Here is a 27,267-nt window from a genome sequence, read left to right on the forward strand (position 1 = left end):
TGCCGGAACGAATCTATGGTAGAAATTAACCATACCGACGAACTCCTGCAGCCCTTTTACAGTGGTGGGCCTGGGAAAGGCCCGGATGGCTTCCACCTTCTCGGGTAAAGGGGCGGCACCGGCAGGAGTAATTCTGTGCCCTAGAAAATCAAGGGCAGGCAGGCCGAATTGACATTTGGAGGGTTGGATAATGAGCCCGTGGTCTTGGAGCCGCTGGAACACGGTCCTCAAATGGGCCTGGTGTTCCAGCACGGAGGGGCTGGCTATCAGGATGTCGTCTAGATAAATAAACAAAAAGGGTAAACCCCGGCCCACGCGGTCCATCAGTCGCTGGAAAGCCTGTGCCGCGTTCTTTAAACCGAAAGGCATACGCAACCATTCAAACAACCCGAACGGAGTTATAGTTGCAGTTTTTTGTATGTCCTCCGGTCGCACCGGAATCTGATGATATCCTCGCACCAAATCGATTTTGGAAAACACTACCGCACCTTCCAGCCCAGATGAAAAGTCCTGTAGGTGCGGTATGGGGTAGCGATCAGCCGTGGTGACAGCATTGAGACGCCGATAATCGCCACATGGCCTCCACCCCCCAGATGCCTTGGAGACCATGTGTAACGGCGAGGCCCACGGGCTGTCAGACTGACGGACAATTCCCATTTCCTCCATCTTCCTGAACTCCTCCTTTGCCACCACCAGTTTGTCTGGCGGCAGTCTCCTGGCCCGAGCGAAAACGGGAGGGCCTTCGGTGCGGATATGATGGACCACACCGTGTTTAGCCGAAGGTGCGTCGAAACGTTGAACGAGCAGCTCTGGGAACTCGGCCAGAATCGCAGCATACGAGTCGGGGGCCGCGACGACGGCCTGGACAGTAGGGCTGAGCGAGGAGGCGATTGTCGGAGCGACGTGCTCGTCTTCGGCGGAAGGTCGGAGGTCGTTACCGCGGACATCAGGAACCAGTGAAAAAGCCCAGAGAAAATCTGCGCCCAGGATCGCTTGTTTGACGTCGGCTATGATGAATGGCCATTCGTACGTGCGGAGGCCTAAACCCAGGGACATTTTCCGTGTACCGAAAGTGCGAATTGGGCTGCCGTTCACCGCGATGAGGGTGGGACCTGTCTTACCCGATCTGGTTTCGAGGTCGGTCGGCGGCACTATGCTGACGATGGCTCCCGTGTCTACCAAAAATTCTGTGTCCGTGAATCGATCATGGACATAGAGGCGCCGGTTCTGGCCAATCGTAACTGCCCCTATGTACGATCGGCCGAGGCATTTCCCGCGAAGGTACAAGGCAAGCGGCAGTTGCGGGATTCGTTACCCCATCGTAGGTGATAATAGCACCAGCCGCGCTTGTGCGGATCTTTTTGGCGGGCTTTCGGAGAATTGGCGGGAGACGTGGCGCCATCTTGCCGTCGCTGTGGCGTGGTCACCGATGTCGAGACTTTGTTGATGGAATCCCCTGCCTTGTTTTTTCCCGCTATGAGCGCGTCCGCTTTCGCTGCATATGCTTCGGGGTCCTTAAAAGAACAATCCGTAAGCAGCAATCGGACATCCTCGGGGAGTTTTTCGCGGAATGCCTGCTCAAACATCGGGCAATCCGTATGCTCACCGGCTAGCACCATCATTTCGGCCATGAGGACGGAAGGCAGTTTGTCTCCAAGCTCCGGTAGGTGCAGAAGTTTTGCCGCACCACCATGCTTTTTTAACCCGAAGGTCCGCAGTAATACCTTCTTCATGGTTTCATACTTGTCTTCCGCAGGTGAATTTATTATGAACCGCATCACGCGCTTGGTTGTGTCCGGCGATAGCGCGCTGACGAGGTAGAAATACTTCGTGGAATCATCCGACACCTTCTTTATATGGAATTGGGCCTCGGCGTGGATAAACCAAGCTTGCGGTGCGTACGTCCAAAATAACGGAAGATGAACGTCCGCCGCGCTTGACTCCGGTGTGCCCTGCTCAGTCATCGTCAACGAGGCGTCGGGTTTTTCTCAGTCGGTGATCGTCCAGATCACGTCGGGGTCACCAATATGGCGAGTCCGAGACTTGTAGTTGTAGATGAAGTTTATTGCAACCGCAATACACGAATACAGAATCAAAACAACAAGTCGCAGGACAACCAATATAAACTTACTGTCTTCCTTGAAGACTCAGACGAACTAACTAAATCGGGCGCCAAACGCACACATGACATCGCTGACCAATCAGCGATGTCCTTCCCTGGACCAATCCCCATGGTCGCGTTCCCACGTGACCTCGCTGGCCAATCCGAGGGTTCGACGACCTAGACCATTCTCCATGGTCGCTACAAGAGGGGAGTGGTGCAGTGCGCTGAGCAACATGGGAGTCTAATGGAGGAATTTAGCTCTGGCCACAAGTGCAAGGTCATCACAGCCCAGCACATAATTCTCCAGACCCAGACTTCAGGTACTGACTACAGACCTATGCCTTCCTTTTTAACTTGTGGCCGAACAGGGCACATTCCTTGTAATATGCACATACTTGGCCAATAAACATTCATTCATTCAAATCTTGTACCAGATTTCACTCCTTTCCGTCTCCTCGTCCACCCAAACATTGCCCAGTGATGTCCATGGGCTCCCTTTCTCATCATTATTCACAATTTCTCTGGGAGATGCCCAACCTCACCTGCAGCTCTTCTTTAGGCACCACTGGCTATTATTAACTGAACCAGGCACCCATGGCCCATTGCTCATTCATTCAGCCAATTCAGAGTGCAAATTGCACTGGCTACATTGAAATAATTCTAACCATCAGATTGCATGTCTTGTTGGACTTCAATCATTAGGTGATTTATGCACAGTAGGGTATCCTTGTACCTTTTCAGAAGCTATTGGATTTAAGCCACAACCCAATGCAACTTAGCCAAGAGCTCCGAGGTTTGCCACTGTATTCATCAATCCAAATACTTTCTCTAGTCCATTGGGATTGGTTCTGATTGATGTGATTTCATCCAACTTCCCACTGCTGGTAGGAACTAACTCAATCAGCTTCCAAATCATTCAGATTACATTAGTTTAGTTTAATTTAGAGATATAGCGTTTAAATAGGCCCTTCGGCCCACTGAGCCCTTACTATGTTATCCCAGTATATCCGTAGACTAGTTCTATGTTATCCCAGTTTCACATCCTACACACTAGGGGAAATTTACAGAAGCCAATTAACTACAAACCTGCACATCTTTGGCATGTGGGAAGAAACCGAAGCAGACGAAGAAAGCCCATGTGGTCACAGGGAGAATGTGGAAACTCCACACAGACAGCACCTGTCGTCAAGATCGAACTCGGGTCACTGGCGCTGTGAGGCAGCAGTTCTACCGCTGTGCCACCCTTCACAAAGAGAATCACACTTCTTCATTGTATTAATACAACACTGGTGGAACTAGAGGGCTACAATATCCAACCACAAGCTCACACAATATGAAATCTATATCACATGAAGGCAAAGGAGTAAACAAAGAAAATACTAATAAGTGATCTTCCCATAGTTTTCTAACATTATATTTCACCTGACACATTGGGTTATTCCATCAGCCTTTTGCCAAGCTTTTGAAGCTTATTATTTTCTTCCTCAGTTCCTCATTCACAAATTTGGAACTGCCACCACACAGCCAGGTCACAATCAATTGTATCAGAGTGGTACTGGTACCACTTCTTGGGAACTCCACTAAAAGGAAGCAACTTTTCATAACTCTCCAATCCGTTACACAGCCAGTTTTCTCTCTGTGCTGTTGCAGCCCCTTTTAATTAAATGATCTTCAGTTTTAATGACAAATTAATTATGTGGCAAAGTCAAATGCTTTAGCAAGTTCATATCTTGCTAAACGTCACTCATCCTTTTCCTCCAGAAATGCTGCTCAGTTACTCCAGCACTTTGTGTCTCTCTTTGGTACAAACCAGCATCTACAGTTCCTTGTTTCTACATTTTCCTTTTTGACCTTTTCTGCAACTTTGAACAATTCAAGTTAGTTAGGTACAATTTTCCTTTAACAAATCTACTTTCATTTTCTCTAATTAGTCCTTCGGGAGTTCAAGTGTCTGCTAATTCTGGCCCTCATTATTATTTTGAGTTCGTTCCCACCACCAAAATTCACATGACCCGACTGTATTAACAAGATTTATCCCTAGATGTTATACTTTTCTTTGAAAACAGTTGCAATTTTCAGTCTTCGGGTATCTCCCTTGACTCTGTGGACGTGTGGAACATAATGGCCAGGGCCTCAGCAAGTTCTTGCCTTCCTTCCTATTGCAGGGCAAGATGGATTCCGACTGGGCGAGTGATTTATCCACCAAATAGCACCTTCTATTAAATTTCTCTATCAATGTTTAGCCTATTGTGAATCTTAACTGCATCTTTGTTTGTGGAGACCCCAGCAGCACGGCGACACTCATGTTACTGGTGGGAAGGTGGCTTACATAGAACACTGTCCATATCATGATCTTCCATAATGCAAAACCGCATCAAGAAATGAGTTGAATAATATAAATTGTGTTTATTTGCAATTTTTCCACATAAATTCTACAGGAGTGATGTCATATCTCAAACTTTTGAGCAGTGATTTGTATATTTTGTAAGGATGAATTTTGGTTACTTGAATGGCCATATCTCATTCCTTGGTGAGGGCTGGATGTATAGTCTTTCAATACCTCATCTTTCATGAGTAAATTTCCATCCGATTTGATCCACCCTTTTCCTGTTCAGTTGCCCAGAAAATATACTTGGATTCCATGCTCTCTTTGCTTATTTAATTTCCTTTGTTACTCCTTATTCAGTAATTGGCCTGGTTCCCACATGTTAACAATCTGTCATCTGGTATATTTATTGTAGTTTGACTCTTATCCTTTGGTCCTGTGTGGTGTGAGAAGACACCTGAATTGCACTGAAATATCTCTACTTTAAAGGCTTTTCATTGTGATACATTTTGGGGGTCAATGAAGTACAACCATTGGATGGTATAACCAAATGTGAACACAATATTTATGTATTGCCACTTCCGTTAATACCAATGATTGAGCTTATGGGTATTTAAATAAATGAATTTAATACTGGTTCTCAAACCCTGATAGAATTAGTCAAATTTTCAAGTAAGCCTCTAGGCTCCTTCTGTAAGCAAACCCTGACTACTGGTGGCTGCTTCAATATCATAGTTTAAGCACTCAAGAATAAACACAACATCCAAATGCTATGATCGTTTCTTGTTCATGCTCTCTCCTGGAATCACAGGAACAAGCCATTCTGCCTAACAAGTCAAAAACCAGCTCTCTTGTAGAGCAATCGACCAGGACAAAGGCCTTCCCCTTCCCTTTACCCATGCTATATATTAATCTAATCCAAATTACCAAAATTACTTCTAGTCTCCTCACTCTATGATGTGGTTCACTTGTTGGCACTGCTCTACATCAGATGCATTCAAGTATTACTCTGAGGACTTCATATTCCAAATTGCAGCAGGGATGACCTCACTTTCAGAGGTACTTCCTCTCTAATAGGATGATCAAATGGGCCCTTACCTTCTCCCTTTTAGGTGGGCAGGACAAATCGTGCTGTCACACAAACAGGTGAGATGTCTGCAGTATAACTCAACATCTAAACCTCTAAATATGGCGGCACAGTGGCAGAGCAGTAGAGTTGCTACTTTACAGCGCCAGAAACCCAAGTTTGTTCGTGACTACCGGTGCTGTAGAATTTGTACGTTCTCCTTGTGACCACGTGGGCTTTCTCTGCGTGCACTGGTTTTCCCTCCCACATTCCAAAGACTTCCAGATTTGTAGGTTAATTTGACTTCTGTTAATAGTGTATAGGATATAACTAGTGTATGGGTGATTGCTGGCCGGCATGGATTCGGTGGGCCACAGGCCCCGTTTCCACACTATCTCCAAGGTGGAAAATTATGGCAAATTATCTGACCATTGTACGTTGCTGACTATGGGATTTTGCTGTCCACACATTTCTTCCAATTCATTGTCTTTTATCTGAAATTGAAAGTGAAGGTATGATGAGGAATGTTTCATCCCATCCCTTTTCTATCATGACAGAGGTTAAATCCAGAGGGTTACTCCACAATTACGTACATTGCATTGACAAATCTCAGGAGCCGAACAAGTTAGGCACAGTGCCTGGAGAGTTTCCAAATTGCAGGCTGATGGGAATGAGTCACAGCTTTGTCAATTGCTCTGACAACAGTGCCAGCATCATTGCGTGTCCAACTGTTTACCTTGGTGTGCAATTGGACAAATAATTACCCATAATTAACTAGCATATCACCCAAGACGAAACCAGCCTGGCAGGTTTATTGACAGCGAGTGTGGCAACTTAAATGTGATATTGAAGTCTAAAATTTGCTCTGTATTACTTTCTAGCTTTTTTCAGCCCATGCTTATCCATACAGTGGTTGGGTTGTTGGCTTGTGCTAATCCCTAGAGGGCTTCACCAAGGGTGCTATTCATCATGCCAGTCACAAGATGGTGGGCTATTCATTAAGACACGGTATCACACTGCACTCGTCAGATATACACATAAGCAGACAATAGACAATAGACAATAGGTGCAGGAGTAGGCCATTCAGCCCTTCGAGCCAGCACCGCCATTCAATGCGATCATGGCTGATCACTCTCAATCAGTACCCCGTTCCTGCCTTCTCCCCATACCCCCTCACTCCGCTATCCTTAAGAGCTCTATCCAGCTCTCTCTTGAAAGCATCCAACGAACTGGCCTCCACTGCCTTCTGAGGCAGAGAATTTCACACCTTCACCACTCTCTGACTGAAAAAGTTCTTCCTCATCTCCGTTCTAAATGGCCTACCCCTTATTCTTAAACTGTGGCCCCTTGTTCTGGACTCCCCCAACATTGGGAACATGTTATCTGCCTCTAATGTGTCCAATCCCCTAATTATCTTGTATGTTTCAATAAGATCCCCCCTCATCCTTCTAAATTCCAGTGTATACAAGCCCAATCGCTCCAGCCTTTCAACATACGACAGTCCCGCCATTCCGGGAATTAACCTAGTGAACCTACGCTGCACGCCCTCCATAGCAAGAATATCCTTCCTCAAATTTGGAGACCAAAACTGCACACAATACTCCAGGTGCGGTCTCACCAGGGCCCGGTACAACTGTAGAAGGACCTCTTTGCTCCTATACTCAACTCCTCTTGTTACGAAGGCCAACATTCCATTGGCTTTCTTCACTGCCTGCTGTACCTGCATGCTTCCTTTCATTGACTGATGCACTAGGACACCCAGATCTCGTTGAACTCCCCCTCCTCCTAACTTGACACCATTCAGATAATAATCTGCCTTTCTATTCTTACTTCCAAAGTGAATAACCTCACACTTATCTACATTAAACTGCATCTGCCATGTATCCGCCCACTCACACAACCTGTCCAAGTCACCCTGCAGCCTTATTGCATCTTCCTCACAATTCACACTACCCCCAACTTAGTATCATCTGCAAATTTGCTAATGGTACTTTTAATCCCTTCGTCTAAGTCATTAATGTATATCGTAAATAGCTGGGGTCCCAGCACCGAACTTTGCGGTACCCCACTGGTCACTGCCTACCATTCCGAAAGGGACCCATTTATCCCCACTCTTTGCTTTCTGTCTGTCAACCAATTTTCTATCCATGTCAGTACCCTACCCCCAATACCATGTGCCCTAATTTTGCCCACTAATCTCCTATGTGGGACCTTGTCGAAGGCTTTCTGAAAGTCGAGGTACACCACATCCACTGACTCTCCCTTGTCAATTTTCCTAGTTACATCCTCAAAAAATTCTCATTTACCATGTTAAATTCTAGGGGAGGAACATTGAATAAAAATAGGATCACACAAATTCAACAACAATGAAAGGCCATTATCAGTTTCCCTTATGTCTTCTAAGTACTTGGAGACTTCATTATCATTTCATAAATTTGAGCACATCAAAATAAGAATCTAGTTTTGTTTCATATACTTAACAGTTTTTGATTCCTTGAATCCACACCAGTTCTGATATGCTTTTTTCAAAGACAGATTTCTGATACCTCTATGCTTCAGAAATGTCATCTTGATCAAAATTTAAACAATATGCTATTGAATTTTTAATGGATTGATAAATACTTCATCAGAAAGCAATCATAGCATGCAAGTCTAAAGGTATGATGTCAGACATTGTTTGAAACAAAAGGGTACCTTCTACCTATCTTAAACTACATTAATTCAGTGAATAAAGAGTAGCCCCTCTATGTTGAGGGGCTTCTAGAACATCTCAAAGTACTTTACATCCAATGAAACATTTAACTGTGTTCACTCTTATGATTATGGAAATCCAAAAGTAAATTTGCACAGCAAACTCCAACAGAATGCAAAGCAATAATGAGACTATCTCTCACCCAGCATCACTTCAACAGATAAAAATGGGCTCAGACAAAGTTAACTGCCGAGTTCTTTGAAATAGTGTCAGGAGATTTTCTGCACCCAGCTCAGAGGGCAGGCAGGATCTGTCTAATTGCTCAAAAGAGCCCTACAATGTCTTACTCCCACAAAATTGTAGCATCAGCCTTTATTTTTTCTAGCCCGGTCTCCAGAGTGCATCACAAATCTATAACGCTCTGCTTCAGAGGTAAATGTACTCTTCACAGAGTCAAGCAAGACACTGCAATTTACTGTCTGCTTCTTTTAAAGTCTGGGCAGTGTGAGATTTGGAAGAGAAGCTCTAAGTGATGCCTCTTTCATTTATCTGTTGTCCTTGTCCTTCTAGGTGTTGTTTGAGCTCTGCTGTTGAAGCACACTGAGCATTGTATAAACTATGTTGTGTTAATGGTTTAAAGGAGGTAATGCTTGGATGGTCGACAGGGTCCCACATTATGGGTCGAAGAACAAGTCTATATATCTATCGCAATGTTTAAGAAACATTTAGACAGGTACATGGATTGGACAGGTTTAGATGGATTAGGGCCAACGCAGGCAGGTAGGACTAGTGTAGATGGGACATGTTGGCCAGTATGGGACCGTTTCCACGCTGTAAGACTATGACTAAATCAGAACTGGATTTGCAGAAACAACTGGCGCACCTCCCAACGACCATTGCCTTTCCATCATCCACGCAACAAATCAAGATGTAATACCCTCCACTAACCTGGATGAGATTAGCTGAAAAACTCAAAAGCAAAGCAGCTCACTTGACTGGCATCCTTGTTAAATATTCACACCCTCCACCCTGTACCATGACTACATTATTAGCCATCTACAAAATAACCTGCAGCAATTTGCCAAGATGTCTGACTGTACCGTCCAAACCTGCAACTGGCACACAGGTAAGTCTCCAGAATTGATATATTATTGATCAAGTGCCACCGTTTAAATACTGGAATTCCCTACCTAATAACACTGTGATTACCTCAAGCAAAAAGACTGCAGTTGGTGTAGGAGGCTGCTGACCATTATCTCAAAGGCAGCTGGGACAGATAATAAATGGTGCTTGTGTGAATAACATCGACATTTCCTAATTTGAAAGTGTACGTAGGATCTTAGGCCCATCTGAAACCTTGTACATAGCATTGCCAAACGTGTTGCTTTAAGACTGATGTGCTAAATCTGAAAGTTTACCATTTCAGAGATTTTTCTGTAGCTTTGATAATTTCTAAATGATATACTTAAGTTTGGCAATTCACACAACTTGGTTAAATGAAGTATTGCACACTGTGTCACATCACCATCTACTGTCCTTAGTTAAGAATAACAACTACAACATTTTGCAGTTCAAGATGCCATGCAAGGAGATTAACCCATTATCACTGTCCTGGCTCTAAAATAATGTCATTTGATTGCACTATTCTGCATTCCCATCATCCTCCACTCCAAAGCCTGTAATTATACATTTCTAGATATTTCTATTTCATTTAGAAGTTACCACTGAGGTTGCCAATGCCTTACATTTGCAGTACATTTCAGACAGTAACAATTTGTTGCAATGGATAAGTTCACATCTTCACTTGCATTACAGTGCTCAAAGAATTTAAGAAATGAGAGATGAAATAGGCTTGGACACCAAACTGCTCCTCCATTTGGTAAAATCAGGGCTGATCTTCCAACTTGCCCAATTCCTCATCCCAACATCTCCCTTCATTCTACAATGAGTATCAATAAGATCTACTGACTTCATCCTTGAATATACTCAATAATTAAGTAATTTCAGCTCTGTGGAGTAGAGTATGCAAAAATTCACAATCCTAGTTACAAACCATTGGATCATGTTAACTGCTTTAGACAAATAGAAGAAGAAATCAAGTCGTACAATCAGGTCATATACATTGGATTTTTTATTTTTGTAATTCTTGCTCCTCGTACAGTTGTTCTGACTAACATGGACTTTGTACAAACGGTTCTCAAAGAAACATTCTTTTAAAACATAGAAAACAATACAGATTCTGCTATTAAAAAAGTGCATACACCACCTGTTAATAAAACATACAAATAAATTATTGAAAGGCAGCAACACATTCTCATGCACCTGCCCAAAATAACTTAAAACAGTTTCAGGAACACAGAGTAGCTGTCCTAATGTACAAGGAGAAAGTCACACTATACAGGGGTCAAGGACTGGCCCAATTGTTCATAAATCTCTATTTTGTTTTTAAGCTGTGGCGTATGTGGAGTGTCACAGGGTGGGTGGCCCAAACTCCTCCTCACCAAGGACAAACAAGGACCAACCATTAGCTGGAAAGAGACAGCCAAATTTCTCCCCCAGCAGGGTACCAACATCTGGTATGTTTTACTGCAATCCCAAGGTGGGAAGAGATAGAGAGAATGTGACAGAGACTCAGCAGGCCAGAATGTGCCATTGAGGAGAATAATGCTATTCAATGTTTCAGGCACAAACTAAATCATTAATGTCATTCACGACAAAGGATCAATGGCTCGTAGAGAACTCAATCTCCATTTCATTCCAATGCCAATTAACTTCCGAGTTACATTTCCAGGACTTGGTGTGCTATCTAGTGAAATGGGCTAAGTGGTCCCTCTTTGTTCTTTATTCCAGTGTACAGTGAAATGAAATGACAATGGAAATTAAATGGGCGTAACTCTGGTAGCCAAATACCAGATTAACAAAAAAGGAAAAACTAGCTTCAATCTGCAAACCATGAAAATATGCAGGTCAGCTCCTGGTTAAAGATTTAAAAACTCCCAATCCTTACTGATCAAAGTACATTCACATCAAAGTCTGGGAGCTACAAATCAAGCAGCAAGGAGCCAGTGTAACTATTTTAGTAGAGTTATATACAAGTGTAGTGGCCTATATTTATGAACCAGCAAGTCCAGGAATTGCATTTCATGTGGTACTGTGGGGGATTAGGCACAGGCAGCTACTTCCTGAAAAGGGGATTTTAATAATTAAGTTGTGTATGCTCAGATGGTTTCATAAATCTTATTTCAAAGTCATTGATGACACACACAGTTAGTCCTCATCACTTTCTAACTCAGAAACATGATTTAATCGCTCCATTTACACAATCATTTACATTAACCATCTTATGAAATGTAATTTTAACACATTGAACCTGCTGGGTATCATTAGAAAGAATTTTGTGTAGTTCCACCATTAACTTAATGTCTGTGTAATCCCATTGCTATAGATACCAGGGCATCAGTATAACCAAACCACTAAACCGCTCAGTCCAGAAATAAACACTAGTTAATATATTGCACCTTTCTGCAATAATTTCACCATGTCAACAACCGTGCATTTGGGTGGCCTGATGTCGCTACTTCTATCCCTGCAAAGTATCTTCGATGCAAGCATCTGCAGTTATGTTACAAATCTATTAGTAGACCAGGAGCAGGCTCCACACATTGGGACTGGGATGCAATGCTCCTTTAATGCAGGATGTGCTCCTCAGGTAGCTTGGACTACTTTTATATGTGTTTGTATATATTTAAGTGATTAAATTATCATCACCTTTCACATCTTTATAAATCTTATTAGAAACATTGAAAATGATGGTGCTTCTTTAAAAGCAAACAAAAACTACTTCCAAAAATCATGGGAAAGGCAAAGTAGGAAAGAAACGAGTCCTTACAATATAGTTCTCAGCGAAAAAATGTCAGCACAGAATAATTTGAACTTTTACCAAATTGCTGTTTTGTTACAGCCATTATTAATAAAGTAGTGAATGTCAGTTTATATGTACTTGTCTACAGCTTCCACTTACATGATTCTGCTCATTTAAATTTTTTCTCAATCGCTCGAACTGATCACACATATCAGTCTGGAAAGGTGAATCAAGTTGTGCAAACAATGAGATCAGCCAGGTTACCATCCTCAAATACAGGACTGCACGAATCAATATTGAATGCAACATCAAAATGAATAACCATACTACAAAGAACCTCAGTGCAACCAATGCCCTAGCACTTGCATAGTAATACATTGCGTTAAGTGCATGCAGACAGAAAGATGAACAAGGGGAACAAGAACATTTTTATTTTGTGCATAACTGGGAAGCCCCATTTACACAAGAGTAAAAGTGCGACTGGAGGCTTGGAGATTCAGCAAGGTGTCAACACCTGTACTATTATTATACCCGTGAACATATCCCTCCAGTGGCCCTAGCAGTGAACAGCTCACCTTTCACCATTTCACTATTCCAAGTAGATTTTAACTCCCTCCGCTCCTATTCTACCTTTCCCCACTCATGAGGCAATGATGTCAAGTGAAGCACCTTTTCCATTATGCCAGCTGGGACCAGACAACTCAGCAAACACACGGTTCATGGTGGAGAACGGGATCTTTACATGCTTCTTGGCTCAGTTGTACACCAGATGGTGCACTTCACATTGGGACAGCTCAGCAGGTACTCAAAATAGATAGGAAAAAAGGTTCAGAAAAGCTACAAAGATGTTTGTTTTGTTGTATGCTTGGAATGCCAGCCAGATTCAAGTTTTCTTGAGGATGTCTGCAGTTGAGCAACATAGCAAAACAAAAATGTCTTTTCATTTTTTGGGAACTAGTATAGAGCAGTATTCTGCACAAGCAACTCCTGTTCCCCACCAATTTGAGAGGAGCAGAATGTTACTAAAACACGCAAGCCCAGACTAAAAGAAGCAGAAGCTTGTTCACACTAAGCTAGGAAAATGGGCATATACCCAAATAGTGAAGTTCGTAATCAAGAAACTGTTTTTGTGCTTCTTGTAAATAACAACTCTGCTCACATTCCAAGTGACTGAATTGGCATTGATCAGAAAGAGTTAATAGATCAAATTAGGGACTGAATCACTGAATATTTATATATAAATTTGTCCCTGAGATATGGAAGGTAATTCAATGTATGACCAGAGTCTATGACAAATGTTACTGTACATGAGTGTGGAAGAATTTCACTTGTGGGTAAAGGCCATGATAAATTAATTATACCCCAAATGTGATTGGCAAACACTAAATATTGGCAGGCTGCATCTCATGTGTTTGTATTATTACATTAGAAATCCAGATGATGTATTAAGCAGAAAAATCTGGAATGCATGGTCAATTGGAACTTTTAAAAGAGAATTGGAAAAATGCTTTAAAAAAAACAAGCCTGCAGGGCCATGAGGAAATAACTGGAGTGCAAACAATCGGACATTTCTTTCAAAGAGCGAGCATAGGCACAATTAGCCAACTGGCCACAGTGCAAACAAATCTATGTGATTAGATACTGAACTTAAAAGAAAATCATGCATTGTCTCAAAATGTAAACTGGAGCTTAGTTTTTTTTTTTAAAAGCCAATTTTTGATAAATTGAGACTGAACGAACAGTTGATTATTGACCTGGGTCAGCTGTGATATCATAAGCATATGGAAACTTTTCTGATTATCTTTGTTGCTTGGCAACCAGGAACAGCCATCTTTCAAAGGCACTGGATCTACCATAAGCGTAGTGTGTCCACAAATACCATCCCACCGTCTTGGGCGTATGGGTCAGCGTGCGTTTCTGACCAAACAGCAATTCAGCTGAACTCTTTTTCCAAGTAACTGAATCATTATAGCAGAGTGAGAACTCTGCAACCAGGTGCCATCGTTTCATTTCAAGCAGTAAAACGGTGGCAATCTGGGAGATCAGTCTTAGACCAGTTATAACACTTGAACAAAGACTGAAGGATCTTTGCAAGGTTGTCAAGCCTCTGGATAACCTGGAGATCCACATTTTCAGCTCATGGTATCAGAAGCCACAAGTGTTGTTGAAATCCTTCAACTCATGAATCAGATGTCATTCACGCTGTTTGCAGCCAATAAATCACATGTGATATACTGATCTGGGATTGAACCAAACAACAAAAGAACTATGATAGGAGCATTGCATATTGTTACATTCCATCTCAATTACTTTTACCTTCTGCAGCAAAAAAAAGTTGCTAGCACATGGGGTTTGTGATTGCTTCCGAAAGTGGGCCTATTCCAATTGAAATAGTTATTGCTCCCATTTATTCCTTGCATGTTAACCTGAGACTTGCTGTTAAACAGTACTGTGAATGGACAGCAAGATGTTAACATGGCATTAAGCAAACAAATGTTATTGGAGAAAATGAAATTGATTATTTAACTTGATGGCTTCTTCAGAGCGTGCAGTAGTTATTAGATTTAAAAAGAACATTTATAAAAAAAAATTAAAAATCAAATCATTCATTGAACAGGACACAGTGTTATTCTGCAACAAAAGCAAGTCTGAAGGTCGATACAAAGTGCTGCATTAAAACCCACCAAAGAAGGGAAATCTCCAGGATTGGTGGGGAGGAGGAGGAGCAAGCTGCATGATCCTCACACCACATGCCTATGTCATGTGGTAATCATTTGGTTTGATGGCACAACAAAAGGCGCTTAAATCAATAGCTTTTGTCACCAATGTAGTAGGCACATTAACTGCTAAACAAAATCTTCCTCCAAGATCAAGCTTGTTTAAAAATTAGGGTTAGGGGAGGAAAAGCAAGGGTGAGGCGTAGAGAAAATAAAGTGTTGCAGAAACAACGCCAGACTAGCATTTTTGGAGAAGTGTTTTTCCTTGTGATTTTGATATTCACATTACTTTTTGTTATGACGCGCAGATGACTGCATGCTGCTGGTAACAATCTTTCTGGATTTAAATGTCTTTTCTCCAGGTTTCTTTTTGTTTGAGGGAGATTGAGATCCTACATCTGGCAAGGATGACTTGGACTTGGCAGCAGGAAGTAATGGATACTTGGTGGGGGTGGCTTCCCTGCTCGATTGCTTCCCTCGTGGCGTGGTTTTACCGGTCAGTGCCAGAGCAGAGGCTGATGCAGTAGGGGGCTGTTCGCTCGTCAACCGCCTGCCCTCCTTGGTTGGACCTTCGCTCGAGATTTTTTTGCTTGCCACCTTGGAAGGTCCATCTGCTGTCTTCTTGGCAAGAATGTTGCTCTTCCCCAGATCGGCCGACCTCCGACTTTCTTTCTGCCTCAGGGCAGCCCGGAAGAACGATAGGCCTTTGTCGTCGGACCTGCTGCTGTCTCTTCTCAAGTCAGTTCTCGAGGTGGTGTCTGAGGACTTTGCTTCTGTCACAGAGGAGCTGCTGCTCGAATTCCTCAGTCTCCTGTTCTCCAATCGGCTCCCCGACTTGACGTGTGCCAACTTGCCTGTGCTGTTGGCTTTGGAAGATGTCAACTTGCGTTTTTCAGGAGATGGACTGCGTTTGGAGTGGCCCTCGGCAGTCTTGGACCTTCCTGGTACTTTTTTACGTGTTGGCGAAGGCGACTGCGGGGAAGTCGGGGGCACCTTCGGTTTCTGTTGAGATGTGGATGAACCGGTCAGCTGTTGATTTTTATCCACCTCTTTTCGGAGAACCGTGCCTGATGTAGAGCGCCGGGTTCCGGCTTTCGTTTCACTCTTTTCGTGTGCGATAGAAGCCTTCTGGGGGTTCTTGAGAGATGAAGACAGAGTTAGTTGAGGTTTGGCTAAAGAGCCTTTAGCCTGTTCGGAAGGCACTCTGGAACCAGACTTCCTCTGTGGACTCTCTGTATTAGCTGCTCCCATCACAAGGCCTTGCCTTTGCTTTTGCTCTTCACCCAAAGATGCAGCACTTGTGCTGGCAACCCGAGGGCTGGCCGAGTTTGGTGTGCTTTTCTTGTCCGCAGCAGCAGCATCACTCAAAGGATTCAGCTTGTCCATGCCTCCTGAGTCAAGTACTTTATTGAGGGGTAAAGCGGATCTTTGTCCAGCTGGTTTCCCCGCACCTCTCACCTCGTCCTCTCGGACCGCACCTTCCATGACAGCAAGGGGTGCCCTTCCAGAGACTCCGGCGGAGGTTTCCCCCTGACCTTGAAGTGGCGGAGTGCCCATGTTGGGGCTCTTGCGTCCCCGTAGATCTGCTGTTGGAGACGGGCTGTGAGTGGGTGACTCGAAGGAGAACGGTGACGGAGAGTTGGACCGCATGTGCAGCTTACTTGATAATGTCCTCTGGGATTTAACTCCGTTCTCATTGAGCGCCAAGGGGCTCGCAAATGAGGATCTGGATGACAGGCTCTGGCGCTGGACGCTCCTCACAAAAGGCCGAGTGGAAAAGCCACCTGCACAACAAGAATAATTAATATGACTGCCATCAAAAATAATGAGCAGCAATCGTGTCACAGACTATGGCAAAATCCCTTTATGATGTCACATTAACTGCACTGACGGTATGGACATCACAAAGCAAGGTTAACACCTTCTGCACCCAAGTCTTAGAATTAAACGCAGCTTTGTAAAATGCCGGCAAGCAATTAGTAGCACTTTCACATATGGGATCTAATTCTGTCGGAAAGAACTGCAAATGCTGGTTTAAATCGAAGGTAGACACAAAATGCTGGAGTTACTCAGCAGGGCAGGCAGCATCTCTGGAGAAAAGGAATAGGTGACGTTTCGGGTCGAGACCCTTCTTTAAACTCAACCCCACCCGAAAGTTCTCTATTCCTTTTCTGCAGAAATACTGCCTGACCCCTTGAGTTACTCCAGCATTTTGTGTCTATCCTCAGTGTAAACGAGCATCGCAGTTCCTTCCTACACTAATAGTTGAGAGCTTTGGTTCCATCAGCATACCAATATTTAATATCTGGACAATTCTCTAAAGCAGTGGAGCATAATAATCTTTCAATAAAATGCCCTTGTATGCTCTCTAGTGGTGTAAAAGAATTCACAGCAATGTTTTAAAGGAAAGTCAACATGCTCTTCAGTTTTCAATCAAATGATTATTCCTCAATCAACATCACTGAAACAAATTAGCAGCCCTTTATCTCATTGGTTCCTAGAACCTATTTCTATACAATTTGAATAACATATTCCCTCCAGCAGTGACTGCAATTCAAAGGAAAAGAATCAGTGACTGTGAGGAGCTTTGGGATATGCTGAGGTCAAAACAGACAAGAATCACTGAATGATACAGCAAGCCATTCAGATCATCTTTGAAAGAGCTAATGAAATTAAACTCATCCCCTCAGGCTTTCCCCATGGTCCTGCAAATTACTCCCTTTCCATTAACAAACAATCTGCTGGAGAAACTCTGCAGTCACCCAGAATCTGATGATCGAAAGGAATTGTGATGAGGTCTGATGCAGGGTTTCAATTCAAGACATGGACCATTGCTTTCCACCCATAAGATGCTGCAGTGGACCTGTACGGAAATTAAACAACTTAGTACATATGCAAATCATTTGGGCGAGGACACTTTGCAATGCACCTTTCATTGATCTGCTGAAAATACCATTTGATTTTCTATTTGAGAAATTAACCTTTTATTAGGGGTGCCTAGTTATCCATGCTTACAAGCTGGTGAATTGCGATTGATAATCAACATTAATGTTTTATGTTTACACTGTGACACTTGGCAATCTATGAGAGGATACATTGCTGCCAAGTGCCAGGCTTTGGGCTTGAATGCTCACATCCACAGGAATCACCATTAGAATCCGGAAAGAGCAATTTCTCATTCTGGATACTTAAATTTGGGGTAGGTGGTAAACAGTTGGAGATTGGTTAGAGGAGACAGTGGGTGGGAAAGAGGTTAAGAGACACAGATTTGTTTTTATTTCAGGCGGTCAAACCCTCCCACCCCCTCTCACTCATCTTTCCTTCCTTTCTGCTCCAATTCTCAGACTGTTCCGGCCAGAGATATGAAAAATGATGCAGGTGGAATATGGAAGTGGAATTATGGATGAATGGGGAGGTGAAGATTTTAAGCATACCATCATCCTGATCGCTGCGATCCTGTGTAAACTCCACTGATTCAGAAAGTGAGACGAGCGATGTCCGGCGAGAAGATGCCGTGGATGTGATGCTAGGTTGCTTGCTGCCTGTGAGCCGGTTCACCCAATGCTCGCAGAGAGATGAACTGGTAGAACCTAAATATTGACATGAAGAAAAAATCAAATCGCTACATTGACGTAAAATGTATTTCATGTAAATTATCACCAAATTTTCAATCAAAATCAGATGTCTCTCAAAAACTTTCAGCTGTTTGCATGGAAATACTAAACAAGTATTCTACTTTTTATCCTCCCACTGGAAATGATGCTGTCACTAAAGATCATACAAGATGACAGTAATGATAATGGACAGATAGGTGCATATGTATTAGATAAAATGAAACCAATGAAAAGATTAATTACCCTCAAATGAGAAAGCCTTCTTGGTTCAATTGGGCTGCTTTGGTACTAAGTAACTGAGGAAATAATAATGGATATGCGGATGTTTCTGGCCAAATGATTTTCATCCTCCTTGGAAATGGAATGCCACCTGACGGAGCCACACAATGCTGGAGTAACTCAGCGGGTCAGGCAGCATCTCTGGAGAAAAGAAATAGGTGACATTTCAGGTTGAAACCCTTATTCAGACTGAGAGTCAGGGGGGGAGGGAAGCTAGAGATGTGAAAAGGTTCAGAACAAATCAGAGCCAGCACCGATGACCAAGGAAAGGTGGAGCCCACAATGGTCCATTGTTGGCTGTGGAAGAGGTGATAATGAAGGAATAAATGGAAGCGAACAGTGGATCTGGCAGGACGACTAGGGTGGGTGATGGATGGAAAGAGAGGGATTGCAGGGGGGTTTCTCCAGAGATGCTGCCTAACCTGCTGAGTTACTCCAGCATTTTGTGTCTATCTTCAGTGCAAACCAACATTTGCAGATTCTTCCTACACATTTTGTCGTCACCAGAAGCCTGTAGGATAATAAATGTTATATCCCCGTGTACACAAGTCAGCTAATCCAATTTGAAGAATCTATTGCAGATGATAATTAGGGAGAAAGTTAATCAGCATTTGGAAATGTATGATCTTAATGCTGCACATCAATCCCCTAGTTGTAGCTGAGTAGTGGTCGGATATAAACATGGGAAGATTAGACAAATATTTTGCAACGGCGAGATGCTTTCAACAAGGAACTTGACTTTCATACAAATGGGAATGAACAGACTGGCTCACGGCAGAAAGGTATTTGTACTAAAAAGTGAGAAATTCCTAGGGGCCAGATCATTTCTATTCCAAACTTAAAGGAAACAATCAACAACATTTGCCCAATTAAAACTTTTTCTAGTCTGGGATCTATTATCAGAGAATTACTAAAGTCTGTAACTGAGAATACAGTGATTGAACACTTTCAATATTTTCATCTGAGTAGTACCATCTTAGATATGGAAAGGGAAGACTGTATCTGACAAAGTTGAATGAATTTTCTGCATTAGATTACAAAACCAGTAGACTCCGAAAATCTATGCTGTCATTTTTATTGCATGTTCAGAAGGCATTTGATACAATCCCTCATAAAAAGACAATAAAAGTGCTAAAGTTAAACTCAAGCTGTTGAAAACAATTTATTGACCTAGTTAAGAAACTGGCTTGGTAGGAGAGTAGATTTAGTAGGGAGATACTCTGATAAGCAGGTTGTCATCAGTGTTATAGCTCAATACTGTTCTGCTCTCTCTATTCTGAAATTACCAGGTAGACAAAGGAAAAGATTCAAGGATGTACTCAGTCTCCTTGAAGAAATGCTTAATCTCCACTGATGAGTGGAAATTTCTAGCCTATGTCCACTCAAAATGGAGAACTTGCATTTCAGATGGCATTGGGAACCTTAAGGCCGTAAATCAGGAGCAGAGATGTCCTGCGTTAGCAGCAGGAGCAGATCACTTCCCAAATACCCATTCACCCACCTGATTATGTCGTTATCTGCCTCATCTTATGTTCATAAGTTGTAGGAGCAGAGTTAGGCCATTCAGCCCATCAAGTCTACTCTGCCATTCAATCAGGGCCGATCTATCTTTTCCTCTCAACCCCATTCTCCTGCCTTCTCCACATAACCCCTGACACCCGTACTAATCAAGAATCTATGCATTTCCACCTTAAAAATATCCATTGACTTGGCCTCCGCAGCCTTCTGTGGAAGAATCTACAATTCCCACACTAACTGCATGAGCAGCCTCAGAGCCCAAAAAACTAGAATGAAGGCAAATTATCCTCTTTCAAGTGGGGCTACAAATTTTCACCAAGATGCAATTCAGCTAATGGGACAGAAAGCTACAAATCCAGGTTTTCTGATGACATCGAAATAGGTTGCATTGTACACACTGAGAATGAAACCATAAGCTTGCAAAAAAATTACAATGGGCAAAATTGTGGCACATAGTTTTCATGTCAGCTCCATGAAGTCATGTACTTTGGACGTAATAAAACATACTATTTTAAATGTTTAGAAAATAAATGCAATGGTGGTCCAATAATGTTGGTTCAATTGTTAATTTTACATTTGAGATGGATACACAGTTGTTTATCAATTATATTGAAGGATAAGTAATAAAATTGATTTATTTCCAAGTTTGATGACAAGATATTACACGATTTCAAAGCCGTCTGCAAGATTTACAACCACCGTTTAAATTTACATTTGTTTCACAGCCCAGGAATCGCAGGTCAAAGGGGCCTTTATAAAACTTGCAGCCAAGTTGCAAATAGGTGTGACAACTCTTGCTGGGAAGAGTTCCATCATGCCTAGGGTGGTCTAGTTCATCATTCTATTTTTATTCAAGGATATCAGCATTCTCGTCATGCTTTACAGTCAGTCTGATGCTGTGCTCACCAAGTTTCCACTCATAGACTTCCCAGAACAATCACTGGACAGCAAACAGGAACTGGAACTGGAACATTAGTGAAACGCTCTCATCTATTGCGTTGGGACCGAGTCCACAGAAGTACTCAACACATTACCTGCTAAAGAGCTGTTTGCTGACCAGGAAGGGATAGTGCTTCGCCGCTGGTAGAACAGGATGTAGGCAGTCTGCTTGCAGACATCTTCATCCAAGAGCTGCTGAACTTCACTGTCATCAAAACAGTACCAGAGTCCATCCACTGAGTTCTTGCAATAAGCTGTATAAAGGATAGCAAAGGTGTTGATCAGTGACCCTCAACACTGTGCAGAAACCAGAAAGGAGCACATAGCAAAGGCAATTCACACAGGCAAACAAAGACAATTGTGCATTCAAGTATTGGGCAAAAGCTGAATGACTGGAGACTTGCACATGCAGAGGTAGAAGGATGCTCTCCAGAAAGAGCCAGCACAGCAATCCAGTTAGCTGAACGAGCTAATCCCAGCCTTTTATATATGACGTCAAATTATCCCACTTAAATGATTTAACCTTCTTACGAGTTATTTTTTCCTGTTTCCCTTGGAAATGATATGGGATTACTGAAAACAACACATTTATAATCATTCAGAGTTAGAAATTAAATTAATCACAAACATGTGAAAGACAAACCTAATAACAATAGTGGCAAAACTATCAGAATGTCGTTAAAAAAAGATCAGTTCACTCACCTGCTTTATGAAAAAGAAATTTATCATCCTCACCCAATCTGATTTATATGGAGCTACAATAACCTGGCTAATTCTTGACTATCTAAAATGGTTCAACGAGCCAGTCCATTCAAGGAAAATTAATGCCGGGCAATAAATATAGCTCTTGCCATTGATGCCCATATCGCAGTTTGATGGAGCCCATTTTTAACTGTGGGTCTTACCAGTGTAATGGCCTCCATGCATGGTGCCGTGGTGATTGCACACTGCATACAGATCATAGAGGTAGTCTTCGGGATCCCTGCCGAGTCCATAAGGCCGTCTCCACGGTGACCAGTGAGAAGGGAGGCTCCAGCTGCTCAAACTGCGTTTCACCACATGTGGTGTCATGTCCAGGCCAGTGAGGGGGAACTTCACCAGGTTCTGCAGCTTAGTCCTTTTATCCCCCTCCTATTAGATGGGAGACAAGTTAACTGGTTGTTTCAAAATAAAGTGCATTAAATACCAGTTCAATGCAGTATAGTGTGGAATTTGCTAAACAGTGTACAAAATAATTGAGAGTATTGTATACAAAATCCACTGATAACAAAGCAAATTTCGGGCAGCACAGTGGTGAGGCGGTAGAATTGCTGCCTTACAACGCCAGAGACCTGGGTTCGACCCTGAATGCAGGTGCTGTCTGTCAGGAGTTTGTACATTCTTCCCCGACACATGCACAGGTTTTCGCCAGGAGCTCCGGTTTCCACCCACACTCCAAAGACATATGGGTTTATAAGTTAATTGGCTTGGTAAAATTGTAAATTATACCTAGTGTTTGTAGGATAATGTTAGTGTGTGGGGTTTGCTGGTCGGCACGGACTTAGTGAGCCGAAGGGCCTGTTTCTACGCTCTCTAAAAACGAAACAAATGCCAGATTTACTCAGTTTGTCAGCACCACACCAATAATTTGCACAAAATTCTGGCTAAACATTAATGAAGCAATGGCCATAATCCATGCCTCAGCTGTTTCTTTCCAAGCACAGATTGCCTTCACCTGCTGTAGGTCTAGATGTAATCAAAAGGCCTGTGCTTACTCCCCACACACATACACCTTAAAATAATTCACCTGTTTAAAGCGTTTCAAATGGATGATAAGCACATCAGGAAGCGTCCACAAACTCAGCTTGATATTGCCCTGCTGGAGCTGCTTACAGTGTGGGCAGCGCCAGGCATCATCTGGTGCTAGCTGTCAAAACAAATAAACAAGCTAATCAGTAAAGTATTGCAGCATGCAAAAAAAAAACAAGAATCTACAGATACCAGAGGTGCTTAGGAACCATCACAAGTATTCAACACAATTCTATAGTTTCAAATCATTCTTACACCGATGGATAGTAACATGCATTCATTCAACATGCAGTCACACAGTCAACATGCAGTCATGCACTCAACCTGCAGTCACCCAAGTGCAAGTCTATTTTCAGAGCTGGTGCCCATCTTGCGTTCACCTGTTCTTCTTTGGTGTAGAGATGAAAGCACTGAGATAAGGTGTATGTCTGGGGCTGGTGGTGAAGCTGCTGCTGTTGGCGAACACTTTCAGAATCTGGCACATACTCGTCCTCAGCACTCCCAAATAAGCTGCAAACCAAATGAGCCCATTATAAATTTAGAACCAGAACTATTAAAAAACCAAAGGCATTTTTATTGTACATCGTCCTTAAATCCTTAGAATGCTCTTCTTTGCATTCCTTGGCATCAACCACTTAGGTTTAGTTTATGTTTAGGGATACAGTTCGGAAATAGGCCCTTTGACCCAATGAGTCGACACATCCACCAGCGATCACCCCGTACACTCGCACTACCCGACACACTAGGGACAATTTACAATTTGTGCAAAGCCAATTAACCTGCAAATCTGTACTGATTGTGGATGATCAGCCATGATCACGGTGAATGGCGGTGCTGGCTCTAAGGGCCGAATGGCCTACTCCTGCACCTATTGTCTATTGTACATCTTTCGAATGTAGGAGGAAACGCAAGGAAATTTCTGGAACAGCATACCATGAGGGACCTTGTCAGAAACTTTACCAAAATCCATATATACAACATCCACCACCCCACCTTCATCAATCTCCTTTGTCACCTCCTCAAAAAAACTCCTGAGATGCTGCCTGACCTGCTGAGTTACTCCAGCTTTTTGTGAATAAATATCCTCAAAAAACTCAATCAAGTTAATGATTCCTTTTGTCTTATACATTTTCCACGGCCCTTCTGAAACATATCTTATTTACTTCCTATCCAAGTTATAATGAAGGGTCTTCAACCTGAAACATTAACTCTATTTCTCTTTCGAAAGTTGCTAGCTGATCTGCAGAACATGTTTTCGTTTCAGATTTCCATCGTCTTTCTACACAAGGTGCTTTATAAATGCTGCATGATCATCGTGATAGCAGTGAGTGTCGTAACCTGCAAAGTCCATTCCCTAACTCTCCCAAACCCATTACCAATGAAATTACACAACCCAAAACCTAATCCAGAGGCCCAAAATTGGCTATATAAAGTTGCCAGTCCGAGTAAACAGCAGGTCACAAATAAGGGACAAATAGCAAAAACCTTGAAAAGCAAAAGTTTGCGCTACTTACTACTCTTTTGTGTCTCTGTCCCATTCCACAATGACCTTAACGTGCTGGGGTCCACCAGGTCGGCAGGAATTCCATGCTCTGAAACAGAGGACATCCATTTAAGTGACTTCAAGTTGCAAACACGTTCCAGAATTGAAGGCTGCCTTGTTGCTGTAGAAAATCTAAAAGATCAGTTAGATTTAAGTCTCTGTGCATGCCAGGCTCCTGACGCTTTACAAATATATTCCAAACTTCACATCTTTGCAATGGAGTGATGGTGATATTTTCAGAATTTAAAAAAATTACCAGAGAAATCTTGATTTACATTGAAATAACACATCATAAAATCTCTCTGATCTCACTGTTTACTTGTGCACAATCATTCACATCCCAAACTCGAAATCAGCACTGGCTACAATTAAAGGGCATGGCTGTGTATGTGTTATAAAGAGGAAAAGCCTTATTATGGAGGGTGATATTGTAAGAGGTAGTGCTCCCCCCCCCCTGCAAATGCTTATAATTTTAAAAAGATCAATTAAAAATCAAAAGCATGCTGATATTATAAAAAGTAGTTTCAGTCCACTCTAATTAGACATTTAATTAAAAACTTAATAATGTCCATTCCTTCCCACAGTACTAAACACTGCCACAAACACCCATTTCCAGGACAAAGCTCCACGTGTTCTGATACCAGGTTCAGCACAGCATCCACCCAATGCAAAAATGGAAGTTCAAGTCAGCAATTACCTTTCTGCTGCCAGTTGGCACAGGGGATAATCTTCCTGGGGTGAAAGGTAGCACTTTCCCACACCACCTCCGAGCACTCGCAGACTGAAAGGTGCAACCTGGAGAAGGGTGAACAGCAAGAATACATGAACACCTCACCCGACATGGCTTTCCATACAGACAGCAGGGAATCAGCAAATCATCACCAGTCAGCATCAATACCAAAGAATTTTGTCAAAATTATCAGTTTTTAACTCCCCCCCTGCATTTTTTCTGCATATTTTACATGCCTAATGCTCACAATTTTCTCTCAACAAGATCATTGAAGTTAAGTTTCCAGAATCCATGGCTACATATCCATTTAAAGAACACGAGGAACAGTGCACATTATCAGTCTCTCTCTGAAGGACTTCCTGTCTTTCAACAATTTGAGTTTTTACATTCGTAACCAACTGCAACAGGTCGGTGTTACCCAATATTCTGATTTACATTTACTATACATCTTCTGTCATATAGACATCTGCTCCAACATACCCATTCAAAGTTGAGAGTCGCTTGCACTTTTCAGCCTTTCCTCACAATTATCTTCAATTGGCCACAAATTTCAATGTTTAGAATGGTACTATGGGAAGAGGCAAGCAACTTACAAGAGGATCTGCAAATCAATTTTAAAGGGATGACGATGCAAACCTAGCAGCGACAACTGAAGCTGCTTAAAACAGCTCAATTTAAACAGAAGAGCAAGCATCTCTCCCTGCTGATTTCCATGTAATAACCGTGATTATATCAGCGTGTCACAATGTGATTTTTATCCTTTCACAGAGGAAAAGCATCTCAGGAATATTTTCCATGGGTCATGATAGATGACGTGCACACAGCAACAGAATATAAGCTGCAGAACTGTAGCACACTACAACCAACTTCACTGAGGCTTAAAGATCGGTAGAATCAACTACTATAATGTATTATTAAACAGTTACGTGCCCTCATGTACTGGTACACAGCATTTCCTCCTACTGGCAGTAGATTGTAATCAAATGTGCAGTACCTACTGGGATTTTCAAACTGGGATTCGCAAGTAGTCAACATCTCTGAAGTATATGGATAGATGTTTCGGTTCGGGACCCTACTTCTGAGGAAGGGTCTCAACTTGAAACAATACATATCCATGTTTTTCCAGAGATGCTGCCTGTCTCGCTGAGTTACTCCAGCACTTTGCATCTTTTTTTGTAAACCATCAACTACAAGGAGGAACATTTGTTTCCACACGAAGGAAAAGTTGATTGGAAATGTGGACTTTCTTCCAACCTTCCACTCTCTCCCTCTATTAACTGAAGCAGTTAAACTGCACCCAAAACATGATTGCTTAATTGAGCAGAAGCAATCCAAAATTCTGTATTCCCTTAAACAGCGCCTCACTGTCACCGGGAGCTAACAGATGCCCTCACCTCTGTGGACATCCCTGGCCTGAAGAGATGCCGCATCTTTTCCAAAATGACTTTTTGGAGTCCCTCCCATGTTATTTTATGATCTAAGCAGAGCACAAAGGGATGACTAAACCTAGAAAAAAGATGTCAACAGCAAATTGAAAGAGAAATTTAAAGCATTTAAAAATGAGTCAATATATTTAATTACAAAACCAAGGGTTAAGTGAACTCTTATCACAATGTCCTAACTCTCATTTTTTATTCTTTAAGCCATTAACTTCAAGTCTATCACCATATTGCACTCAGTGTTCAACCAATTCACTGCAGGTAGGAGGTTGATTCAATTCATTATTCTGCTGGCGGAATAAGAATTTGGAATTGGCAATAAAAGTTTGTTACGTTCATGCAAAATGGGTGCTTGTATAGATTGCCCGGAGAAGTGGGTATTGGCTTGTGCAGCTCAGCCCACAGACATCATCAAGTGCCCTAAGCTTCCGCATTAGTTCATAGTTGCATGAGCAGTAAACACATCAGCAAAGACTAGTTGAGATCTAATGGGTTTAAATGGATTATAGTCACACATCAATTATATTCAAATCAAGAGATGAAGCTTCATTTATTGATGGCTATTAACCACTTTTGACTAGCAAATGAAAGGTCATCAATAGTTTATGGCGCACGTACAGTTATTTCTAAACCAACTATTGGGTGGTGGC

General features: G+C 42.4%; 1 protein-coding gene across 5 annotated transcripts in view; it reads right to left on the reverse strand.

The window, feature by feature from the left end:
* Window positions 1-10,316: 10,316 nt before the first annotated feature.
* The window catches only part of usp31 (ubiquitin specific peptidase 31), an 87,614-nt gene continuing 70,663 nt past the window's right edge, over window positions 10,317-27,267 (reverse strand). For all 5 annotated transcript variants that reach the window (XM_078417790.1, XM_078417788.1, XM_078417787.1 and 2 more), the window contains exons 9-17: window positions 26,573-26,684; window positions 25,146-25,243; window positions 24,420-24,497; window positions 23,286-23,415; window positions 22,904-23,023; window positions 22,023-22,248; window positions 21,213-21,371; window positions 18,202-18,357; window positions 10,317-16,551 (exon numbers count right to left, since the gene is read on the reverse strand). In XM_078417790.1, coding sequence (XP_078273916.1) covers window positions 15,053-16,551; window positions 18,202-18,357; window positions 21,213-21,371; window positions 22,023-22,248; window positions 22,904-23,023; window positions 23,286-23,415; window positions 24,420-24,497; window positions 25,146-25,243; window positions 26,573-26,684 — 2,578 coding nt within the window. In that variant the 3' untranslated portion in view covers window positions 10,317-15,052. The remainder of the gene's footprint in view (window positions 16,552-18,201; window positions 18,358-21,212; window positions 21,372-22,022; window positions 22,249-22,903; window positions 23,024-23,285; window positions 23,416-24,419; window positions 24,498-25,145; window positions 25,244-26,572; window positions 26,685-27,267) is intronic.

Source organism: Rhinoraja longicauda, chromosome 21, assembly GCF_053455715.1.
Source record: "Rhinoraja longicauda isolate Sanriku21f chromosome 21, sRhiLon1.1, whole genome shotgun sequence".
Classification (NCBI taxonomy): Eukaryota; Metazoa; Chordata; class Chondrichthyes; order Rajiformes; family Arhynchobatidae; genus Rhinoraja; species Rhinoraja longicauda.